The sequence below is a fragment of the Mandrillus leucophaeus genome, unplaced genomic scaffold (genome assembly GCF_000951045.1).
Source record: "Mandrillus leucophaeus isolate KB7577 unplaced genomic scaffold, Mleu.le_1.0 Scaffold24, whole genome shotgun sequence".
NCBI lineage: Eukaryota > Metazoa > Chordata > Mammalia > Primates > Cercopithecidae > Mandrillus > Mandrillus leucophaeus.
Window position 1 is genome coordinate 656,572 of NW_012102476.1, and position 11,589 is coordinate 668,160.

Consider the following 11,589-nt stretch of genomic DNA (forward strand, 5'->3'; position numbering starts at 1 on the left):
AGTGTGGGCTGAGACCTCTGCAGAGTGCTGAAACTTTTCTGTCCCTCATTCCTATGCCAGGTAATTAGCCACCCCAATGGCAAGGATGAAGAAGTCAGAGATAACCTACTCACTCCCCCAGCCTCCCTGGTCCTCAGAAGGGAATGTGCACATTTAACTAGTTTGCTGTATCATCTGGACAATATCCCGCTAAAATAGCAATATCACACATTGTTATTGCTTAGCAGAACCTTGCCATCTCGTCCATATAGGTTATTATGGTTGAGTGCTGCAAAACATCCTATTTGAAACTGACATAATTCAACTACAAACCTGCCACCACAACAAATCAAATCTGACTCAATTTTATTTTTACAACTCCCCAAAATGTCACCAAAATGTTAATGGTTCCTATTGTTGGCTGTGAAGTTACAGATTTATTTTTCCTTCTTTTCTGTATAGTTTTCTGGTTCTCTAAACAACCAGGACTTATTTTCACACACACACACACACACACACACACACACACACACACACACACAGATAACAAATATCATTTTTTAAAAAGCTATAGTGATATTCTAATTTGGCTTCTATTATTATTATTATTTTTTAAGACACAGGGTTTCGCCCTGTCACCCAGGCTGGAGTATAGCAGTGCAATCATGGCTCACTGCAGGCTCAAATTCCTGGGCACAAGCGATCCTCCAACCTCAGCCTCCTGAGTAGTTGGGACTACAGGTGTGCACCACCACACCCAGCTAATTTTTTATTTTTATAAAGTTGTGGTCTTGGTATATTACCCAGGCTGGTCTGGAACTCTTGGCCTCAAGCGGTTCTCCCACTGCAGTCTCCCAAAGTGCTATGATTACAGGTATGAGCCACCATACCCAGCTGTCCCTACGATTTTTAAAGCATACTACACATGGCTGCAACTAAAAAACCTAACATTTTGATCACTACAAACCATACCTGTCCACATGAAACCGGTTCAGTAGGAGGAGGATTGAGTGTTGCTGGGCTCCAGTGGGTAATCGAATCACATGGGACTGCATTGTAATCAGCCCGTTTTTGTTCAAAATTTTTCTGTGATAGTGCAGCTTCCCAGCATCAACCCTGGAGGAGAAGAAGAGCCATGTCATTTGCTTTGCTGGTAGCTTTATCAACATATAGAATCTCTCATTTGGACATAAAACACCAGAGACACAAACCTCCTGTCCAGCCAACCTAAGAAAACAGTCACTGTGCGACCATGGCCTTGAAACAAAAAGCCATGCCTCGGGGAAGATACCGCAGCAGGCCCCTGCGTTTGGGGTTCAGGTTGCAATGATGTATAATTTAAAGCAGAGAAGCAAATCCTCCCACTTACTTGAAAGCAGTGGTATGAAGGTCTCGCTGGAGCTCCCCTTGCCACCTGGACCGGCCTAGCCGTTCCAGGATGCAGTAGGAGAAGTCGGGCAGCTTCAGGTCCGGATCCCCTTCCTGGCCTATCAAGGCCCTGTACCGCATGGCCTGGGAGGCAACGATGATCAGTTTCTTCCCCCACCTGCAAATCAGAAACAATCGCATGAAGAAATAAGTTTAACTGATTTTAGGTAAACAGAGATATGAAAAAGAAATGTATAGAATCCTTACTTTCTGCTTCTTCCTAGGAGTTCACAAGATCCCAAAATTAAGCTAAGCAAGTTTTCAGTCTTAGAAGTGTAGTGTGCTAAAAAAGACAAAAAGGAGTATAGTGTGCTGAAGGAACACGGCCAATCTTATTTCCTCGCTGAAAGTCCTTCAGGGCTTGCCAAAGTGCTCAGGCCAAATCCAACTCCTCCTCCTGGTCCTCCTGGAAAGCTCTCCAAGGCCCAGCCCTCCCTGCCTTGCTCATCTCATCCTCCACGGCTCTGCCCCTCACTCACAGGAGGCTTCCTATTCCTAAGACAAGCCTCAGGGGTGCTGCCCTTGCTGTTTCCTCGGCCTAGCTGCTTCTCCTCCAGGTCTTCAGGTGACTGATTTCTTCTTATCATTCAGGTCACAGCTCAGTTGTCAACTCCTCAGCCTTTCCAGAAAATGCCAACTAGAGTTCCAGCCCCACCCCCACAATTTCCATATTCTTCATAGCACTTAGCGCTCTCAGAAATGACTATATATATATATATTTTTTTTTGTGCCAACTTTCTTATCAGTTTCCCTCATTCAAATATAAGAGCAGGCACATTGTCAACCTGTTCAGCAGGACATCCGTAGTACCTAGAATAATGAATTTGGGTGATAATAGGGGCTCTGTGTGTATTTGTTAAGTAAATGAACTAGGCTAGTGAGCTGGACTGATAAAATAATCTTCAGAGTCAAAAGCCCTGGACGGTGCAATCAGTGGACCTGCAGTCTCATTTTGACTTCACTGTTGAAGGCCAGACCTTGCACAAATCATTCGTTCCTTCTACCAAACTGACATGTGAGAAAGAATGCACCAAGAGGCCAAAACCACTTTCGAGCAAGGCATGTGAGGACAGCCCAAGTGAGAAGACTCATTTCTATGCTGACATCTAACAGTCCTTACTGTGCATTCCCCATCACTGATGATGGAGACTCCACCACAGTGCCTGGCCTGCTCAATCTAACATCTTGAGCAAATTAACCTGCTCCATTCACCCATTCTCAGAGTCCAAGCCCTGGCCCTGCAGCTGGGAGATCCCACAAGGATGTCCTGCCGGGGAACCCATCCCTCATTCGCTCCTTGGCATCAAGTTACTCAACTGGAGAAGACTCAAGTTTGAATGTGTCCTCCGAAAGTTCATGTGTTAGAAACTTAATTTCCATTGTAACAGTAGTAAGAGGAAGAACCTTTAAGAGGTGATTAGGCCATGAGAGTTCTGCTCTGCCCTCATGAATACATTAATGCATTTATCGTGGGAGTGGGTTAGTTATCTCAGGAGTGGGACGTCCTTGCCAGATGCTGGTGCCATGCTCTTGGACTTTACAGCCCCTTGAACCATGAACCAAACAGACTACTGTTCTTTATAAATTAACCAGTTTGTGGTATTCTGCTATATCAGCAGGAAATGGCCTAAGGTAGAGGATCCCCCTTTTCCAGATGAAGGAGTCACCAAGGGTCCACGTAGAAAAGCTCACAGGCTACCAATCCCATTTATTGGGAGCCAACATCCACTCTTTTCAGCCCCAGGATTTACAGATGCCTGGTCACGAGGTCCTTCTGCAGCACCCCCCACTCAGTAACTCAGTCTGACAGTTTTCCTTCCTTCTTCCCCACACCAGATGACTTTACTTCTACAACTAAGTAGGTACAAAGGAAAAAAGAGGCTGTTTTAACTTAACTGCATCTTTCTTCACATTGTTTGAGACCTGAAATCAGTATTTTGCCTAAGTCACAGAAGCCCATATAGTCCATCTTCAAAAAGAATGTTAGGTTGTGAATATACATGACAGAGAGTTCACTTTATGTATCTGAATTTCACGAACTTAGGACCTATGCTCTTTTGTTCTCAAAACAGGCTCCTTAAGTTAAATTGTAAGAGGTCAGTTGGGGGAAAAAAGTTTAAAAACAGGGGCACTGGTTTGCTGCTTTTAAAACATCATTACTCTGACTAGTTTACTATTCTTCACTGTCATGATCCCTGTGTTTCTGTTAATTATTGCCAATTAGCTGATTCGATGACTCCTGCTAGCTTTAATTTGCTGACTATGGTCATCTTACAGGTTATCAAATGCCAGTGAAGTACCATGCAAAGTACACCAGTATACCAAGACAAATAAAAATAGTTTCTACCTTCAAGGAGCTCACAGGCTACTGAAGAAAAAAACGTAAAATGAACAATTCTAGTATGAGGCCATAACTTCTCTGACAGAAAGAGGCTCTAGTTGTCAATGGCATAGATGAGGAGCCCTAATTCAAATATGCGTGTATAAACAAGAGTGTGTGCACAGGGATTAGGGAAAACCCCTCAAGGAGATGACTTTTTTTTTTTTTTGAGACACAGTTTCCTCTGTCGCCCAGGCTGGAGTGCAGTGGCGCTATCTCGGCTCGCCGCAACCTCTGCCTCCAGAGCTCAAGTGATTCTCCTGCCTCAGCCTCCTTAGTAGCTGGGATTATAGGCACTTGCCTATATGGGGTTTTGCCATGTTGGCCAGGCTGGTCTCGAACTCCTGGCCTCAAGTGATCCACCCCCTTCAGCCTCCTAAAGTGCTGGGATTACAGGTGTGAGCCAGCGCACCAGGCAAGGAGGTGACTCTTGTATTAGCAGTGAGCTGGGTGGATGAGAGAGAGAAGAGGAAGGACACAGAAGCTGCATGGTTATAGAGGCACGAAGCAGCACACCTGCTCCTGGAGGTAAGAGGTGCAGCATGGCTACAAAGTCTGGAGTGTGATACCCAGCAAAAAGCAGAAGGAAAGCTCGAGAGGCCAGCAGCGTCTACATCCCCAATGGCCCTCTGATGCCGTGCTGGGGAGTTCAGATTCTATAAATGGGTCAGGGGTTACAACTTCAAACGTGTATTTCTAGAAGCCGGCTTCGTGCTGGCATATTATAGAACTAAGAGACAGAGCAGTGAACAAGAAGGATGGAGTCCCTGCCTTCGAGCAATGTATAGTCTAGTGAGGAAATAGTGACATAAACAAACACTGAAAAACCATTTTTGGTGCCATAAAGAGTACTATGATGCTGTCTGGGCAATGGGGGACACTTCCAGAGGAGTCAGGTTGAAGCCTGAATGATGTGGCGATGTGAAGATTTGTGGGCAGAATATTCTGGGCAGAAGGAACAGCACAAGGATTGCCTTGAGACAGAAAGAGTCCAGCATGTTGAGGCTGAAGTGCAGTGCAGAGTGAAGAAACTGAGGTTAGAGAATTGTGTGGGCAGGGGCACAATCACATAGAGCCTGTTGGGACCTGATCAGGAGGGCAGGGAGCACACACGAACACAACACGAACACAACATCATGGTGTATGGAACCGGGCGGTACACGGCCAGCTGAGGGGAACTCTGGCCTATAACCCCCTGTAAAAAATTGGTCTCAGTGCAGCTAGACCTTGTGATTTTTCAAGAAAAGCTAGAAATCCAGGTTTTTAAATATTAGCAATGAAACGAAATTAAAAACCGAACAGAATACCATGCTGGGCACACAAAGCTCATCTGTGGGCAGATTTGGTCAGTTTGAAACCTCTGCCTAGCGTGGTCAGGGTACATCCCATCACACTGGGGCCTAGGAGAGTCCCACGTTTATGGCTTGTACAGCCGCATGCATGGGAGTACATCTGACCAGAATAAAGAATGAGAAAAGGCAGTGCTATGGTTTGGATGAGGCTTGTCCATATCAAAACTCATGTTGAAGTATAACTACCAAGAAGTCGGGCGCGGTGGCTCACACCTGTAATCCCAGCACTTTGGGAGGCCAAGGTGGGCGGATCACCTGAGGCCAGGAGTTCAAGACCAGTCTGGCCAACACGGTGAAACCCCGTCTCTACTAAAAATACAAAAATTAGCTGGGCATGGTGGCAGGTGCCTATAAACCCAGCTACTTGGGAGGCTGAGGCAGGAGAATCGCTTTAACCTGGGAGGCGGAAGTTGCAGTGAGCCGAGATCACGCCATTGGACTCCAGCCTGGGCGACAAGAGCAAAACTCCATCTCAAGAAGGAAAAAAAAAAAGTTTAATCACCAGCACAGCAGCACTGGGAGGTGAGGCCTAGTAGAAGGTGTTTGGATCATTGGGGTGGATCACTCATAAACAGATTAATGCCACCTGGAGAAGAGAATGAGTTCTTCTCTTGGGAATGGATTAGCTCCAGTGAGAGTGGGTTGATGTAAAGCAGGATGCCCTCTGGGTTTTGCCCCTCTGCACATGTTCACTGTCCCTTGGACCTTCCACCATGTTATGAGGCAGCACGAAAGTCTTGCCAGAAGCCAGTGCCATGCCCTTGAGCATCCCAGCCTGCAGCATTGTGAGCTAAACAAGCCTCTTTTCTTTGTAAATTATCCAGCCTCAGGTATTCTCTTCTAGCAACACACAACACACTAAGACGGGAAGATAAGGCAGGTTTGGGGTGAAGGAGAGTGATGATCACACTGAGTATGCACAGCAGGTTATTGGAATAACACATATGCTGCTTGGGAGAGGTCTGGGACTAGACAGAGAACCTTTAGAAGCAGTCAATGTGTTTTTTTGTTGTTGTTGTTGTTTTTAAAGAGATAGGGTCAGCCAGGCGTGGTGGCTCACGCCTGTAATCCCAGCACTTTGGGAGGCCAAGGCGGGTAGATCACCTGAGGTCAGGTGTTCGAGACCAGCCTAGCCAAGATGGTGAAACTATGTCTCCACTAAATACACAAAAATAAGCCGGGCGTGGTAGCATGCACCTGTAATCCCAGCTACTCGAGAGACTGAGGCAGGAGAATCACTTGAACCTGAGAGGTGGAGGTTGCAGTAAGCCGAGATCGTGCCATTGCACTCTAGCCTAGGTGACAGAGTAAGACTCTGTCTCAAAAAGAAAGAAAGAAATAAAGATAGGGTCACGCTCCATTGTCCAGGCTGGAGTGTGGTAGTGCAATCATAACTCACTGAAGCCTCAAACTCCTGGGCTCAAGCAATCCCCCCATCTCAGTCTCCCAAGTAGCTGGGACTACAGAGTGTGCCACCATGCCCAGCTAGTTTTTTGTTTTTTAATTTTTTGTAGCAATGGGGTCTTGCTATATTGCCCAGGCTAGTCTTTAACTCCTAGCCTCAAAAAATTCTCCTGCCTTGGCCTCCCAAAGTGCTTGGATTACTGCTCAGCCCACCAGCCAACAGTTAAGTGGTGGAAGTAGGTGAATCCACAAATAAGCTGGTGAGGAATGGCAAGGAAAGTAGAAAAACAAATTAAGGCAGGAAGACACTGGCACAAAAGCTTTGAGTCCTTAATAGTGTAGCAGGGTCAAGGACATTAGGGGCCTAACAGTGTTCATGGCTTATTAACTGGGATCTTAGAGGATAAAATCTTGAAGTGATAGTCAGGAATCAGGACTGCAGTGGGCAAAGGAGTGAAGGGGAGGTGAAGAGGGAGAAACAGTGAATGGGGCTGATTCATCAAAGAAGCATGGCTGCAGAGTCAAAGAGACAACCAGTTACAAGGGAGTTGAGGTCAAGAGAAGGTTATTCTGTGAGATGGGTAAACTGTTCATGTGCTGAAGGGAAAACTTCAGTAGAAATCAAGGACAGACAGGGCAGTGGCTCACACTTGTAATCCCAGCAATTTAGGAGGCTGGGGTGGGAGGATTGCTTGAGCCCAGAAGTTTGAGATCAGCCTGAGCAACACGGCAAGACCCCATCTCTACAAAAAATAAAACTTAGCTGGTTGTGGTGGTATGCGCCTGTGGTCTTAACTACTCAGTGGGGAGGTGGGAAGATCACCTGATCCCAGGAGGGCAACGCTGCAATGAGCTGTGATCACACCACTGCACTCCAGCCTGGGCAACAGAGTGAGATTCTGTCTCAAAAAAAAAAAGAAAAGAAAAGAAATAGAAAAAAGAAAATCAAGGAGAAAGATGAGCTAACTGAGAGGTGGGAAAGAGAGGGGTAGAGGGAGCTGGGCTAGGGAAAGAAGGAGGAAGGGAAGCATCCAGATCACAGCCTTAGACAGGGCCACCATTTCTCACCTCCTCCAAGATGAGAGTAGACAGGGAAGAAATGTGGAAAAGTCTGCAAGTCAAGGAAGAACGTGGAAGTTAGCAGAGTTCACATTGCCTTGTGAAGTAAGAAGGAAGGCAGCAATGGGGTTAGGTGCTTGAAAAATGATCATCTGGATTAGACACTCTGGGGAATTGGGATACTGACTGAGGATGCACAAGAGAACGGCTGGGCAGCACAGGGCCCAGCTAGGAAGAGAGAAAGGGCACCATTCAAGTGTTCGAGGACTGTGAGCACAAAGGAAAGAGAAAGGCAGGACCCCTGACCCCAGTGAAGAAGGCAAGTGAAGGCCAAGAACTGGCTTAGGGCAGGGCTAGTGAACTCTGACAGACTCCAAGGTTGTAGGCCAGATCCAAGTGCTCTGACTACACATTCAAAGCACTCAGATTCCTAGAAATTTCTTTTTTCCCTTTTTTTTTTTTTTTTTTTGTAGACAGGGTCTGACTCTGTTGCCTAGGCTGAAGTGCAGTGGCATGACCTCGGCTCACTGCAGCCTGCCTCCGCCTCCTGGGTTCAAGTGATTCTCATGCCTCAGCCACTACAGTAGTTGGGATTATAGGCATGTGCTACCACACCCAGCTAATTTTTGTATTTTTAATAGAAACAGCGTTTTGCCATGTTGGCCAGGCTGGTCTTGAACTCTTAGCCTCAAGTGATCCACCTGCCTCGGCCTCTTAAAGTGCTGGAATTACAGGCGTGAGCCACGGCACCCCAGCCAGATTCCCAGGAATTTCTGATGGTGCAAAATAGTTACCTGTCAAAGGCTTCTACCATCGTACAGCGAGGCTGCAAGGACTTGGTTCTGATGTCATTGGTAATGTTTTTCCTCTCCTTAAAGTAGCGGCATGAGCCCTGGATGCCATCCTTATTCTCTAAGATCATATGAATGGGGTAGACGTCCTCCAAGGCCACCGGGTCCCTCCTAGACTCCAAAATTCCAGTTTCCAAATCAATTTCTTCATACCTAAGGAGAAAAGCACAAATATCAAAGCACAATTCAGCTTCAGAAATAATACGTGCTTGGCTGTGTTCTTTTGACAACCTCCAGCAGAGATCAGAGAGAAGTGAGATCACTCAGTTTTCCTGCCTTATAAATGCAGATAATCTTGACAAGCAGGTTCCTGCCTTTCTATCCCACAGAAGGCAGACCTTTCCAGGACTCCCCAGACTATTCCAGAAGCTGGGTGCTGGGACCTAAACCTCCTTATTGGCCAAGTTATGGGCTTTTGTTTCCTTCCAAATCTAGTGCTCAGTCTCCAAACCACCAAATTGGATGAAATTATTTAAGGCTTTCCTCCTCTTTTTTGAGATGGAGCTTCGTTCCTGTTGCCCAGGCTAGAGTCCAATGGCTTGATCTTAGTGCACTGCAACCTCCACCTCCCGGGTTCAAGTGATTCTCCGGTCTCAGCCTCCCAAGGAGCTGGGATTACAGTAGTGCGCCACCATGCCCGGCTAATTCTGTATTTTTGGTAGAGATGAGGTTTCACCACGTTGGTCAGGCTGGTCTCGAACTCCTGACTTCAGGTGATCTGCCCGCCTCAGCTTTCCAAAGCGCTGGGATTACAGGTGGGAGCCACCACAAGTGGCCAAAGCTTTCCTCCCTTTAAGATCTCATCTTTCCATCTCTCTTTAGTTATCTCTCTAATATCCTAATCCATTTTCATGGTTTGTATTACTGTCTGCATGTCAACAAGTCTCACTTTTGAATCCTCAGTCCTTTTTCTCCAAATACAGATCCAATGTCTTCGATTGTCTATTAAACACCTCCTATTCCAAATATGATTGCCTCTCTCCAGCTCCAATTAAGTCCCTTCTTTCCCCTCTTGCCACCGCTTTCTCCTAGGTGCCTCTTACAACACCATGGGGGCCGTTTTTCATTTGTGCTTCTTTCATGCAGTTAGCTAAGCCTGTCAAGTTTTCTTTTTTTTTAAAAAAAAAAAAAAAAAAAACATACATACATATATATATAATTTTTTTGTCCTCACTATGTTGCCCAGATTGGTCTCCAACTACCGGGCTCAAGTAATCTGCCCACCTCAGCCTCACAAAGTGCTGGGATTCCAGGTGTGAGCCACCTTGCCTGGCTGCTTGTCAAGTTTTTTCTTTTGAAATCTCACTCACATCCTATACTAGTCTAATTGCAGCTAAATCCCATGTACATGTTTCAGCCCTTTCCTTCCTTGTCCCCTCTGTGTTCTCTGTACTATTTAACCCTCTATTCTCTTTTTTTAGAGACTGAGTTTTGATCTCGTCGCCCAGGCTGGAGTGCAGTGGCACAATCTCGGCTCACTGCAACCTCCGCCTCCTGGGTTTAAGCGATTCTTCTGCCTCAGCCTCCCTAGTAGCTGGGATTACAGGCGCCTGCCACCACGCCCAGCTAATTTTTGTATTTTTGTATTTTTAGTAGAGAGGCACCACACCCAGCCCAACCCTCGTTCTTAAATTATCCTGTCTCCTCCCAAACTTCCAGAACAACACTCTGACCTGACTGTCCTCTGCCTCTCCAGCCACACCGCCTCAATCTTCTTTTGAAAGTCCCTCACCCTCCATCCAGCCTTGAAATGTAGGTGCACTGCAGGGCTATGTCTCAAGACCTCCAACCACACGACACTCTCTCTTAGGGCTGATCTTGGCCAGCCACTTTAATTACCAGCTGCACAGAATGACTCACAGATGCCTACCTCAGTCCCTCCCTCTGGCCTGCTTTCACCCCCACGAAGCCAGATGTTTACTAATTAAGACTCTTGGACAACTCAAAAGAACCTAAAGCTCAATGTGTCACATGTCCCTTCAGCAAAGTCCCCACCTCCCCCAGACTCAACCCCCACACTGTTCTTTCATGTTCCCAGCCTCAGAGATGAGAATCAAGGTTTGCTCAGTTGCCCAAACAGCAGCCACCAGAGGGCATCACCCTTGATTCCTACCTTCCTTACACTTCACATCCAATCAGTCTCCAAAGCCTCTTGATTCTTTGGCCTGCTATGTCTTGACTGCCTGTGCTCTTCATCCCCACACCCACCATGGTAAGCCAGACCATGACTAGATAACTAAAAATCTCTCAACTTCACTCTTTGGTCCTAGTCTGACCCTCTCTTCAGTGACTTCTCACTATCCTTTTGATAAAGGATAAACTTTTTTTTTTTTTTTGAGATGGATTCTCCCTCTGTCACCCAGGCTGGAGTGCGGTGGCACAATCTTGGCTCACTGCAGCCTCAGCCTAGCTGGGATTACAGGCGCCCACCACCACGCCCAGCTGATTTTTGTATTTTTAGCAGACACAGGGTTTCACCATGTTAGTCGGACTGGTCTTGAACTCCTGACCTCAAGTGATCCGCCCACCTCTGTCTCTCAAAGTGCTGGGATTACAAGCTGATAAACTCTTTAAGTAGGTTAAAAGACTTGATTCCAGTCCAATTTGGCTAAGGGCAGAGTACATTCTGAACTCAGACCTTCCTCAAAGTCTGGGTTCTTCCCTTGCTAGTTGACCTTTAGCATGCCATTTGACCCCTCAGGGTCTCGATTTTCTCTTCAGGAAAATGGGGAGAATATTACCCATCTCCTAAGGTTGCTGTAAACATTACATAACATGTCGTGTTAAGGATCTTAACACAGTCCTAGCTATTCCTCATTCCCTACCTCCAATTCCACACTGCAGCCACTTACTTCACATTTGTTGTTCTCTGTCCAACAGTCCTCTTTGCCAACTGGCTGTTTTGTCTTGGACATTATTTTATTTTATTTTGGAGACGGAGTCTCACTCTGTCACCCAGGCTGGAGTACAATGGCGCAATCTCAGCTCACTGCAACCTCTGCCTCCCAGGTTCAAGTGATTCTTCTCCCCCAGCCTCCTGAGTAGCCAGGATTACAGGCATGCGCCACCATGCCAGGCTAATTTTTGTATTTTTAGTAGAGATGGGGTTTCACCATGTTGGTCAGGCGGGTCTTGA

The 11,589-nt window shown here is 46.5% G+C and overlaps 1 protein-coding gene across 2 annotated transcripts in view; it reads right to left on the reverse strand.

Moving 5' to 3' along the window:
• GTF3C1 (general transcription factor IIIC, polypeptide 1, alpha 220kDa) overlaps positions 1-11,589 on the reverse strand; it is an 85,232-nt gene that overhangs the window by 72,200 nt on the left and 1,443 nt on the right. For both annotated transcript variants that reach the window (XM_011982337.1, XM_011982336.1), the window contains exons 2-4: positions 8,397-8,609; positions 1,349-1,525; positions 952-1,095 (exon numbers count right to left, since the gene is read on the reverse strand). In XM_011982337.1, coding sequence (XP_011837727.1) covers positions 952-1,095; positions 1,349-1,525; positions 8,397-8,609 — 534 coding nt within the window. The remainder of the gene's footprint in view (positions 1-951; positions 1,096-1,348; positions 1,526-8,396; positions 8,610-11,589) is intronic.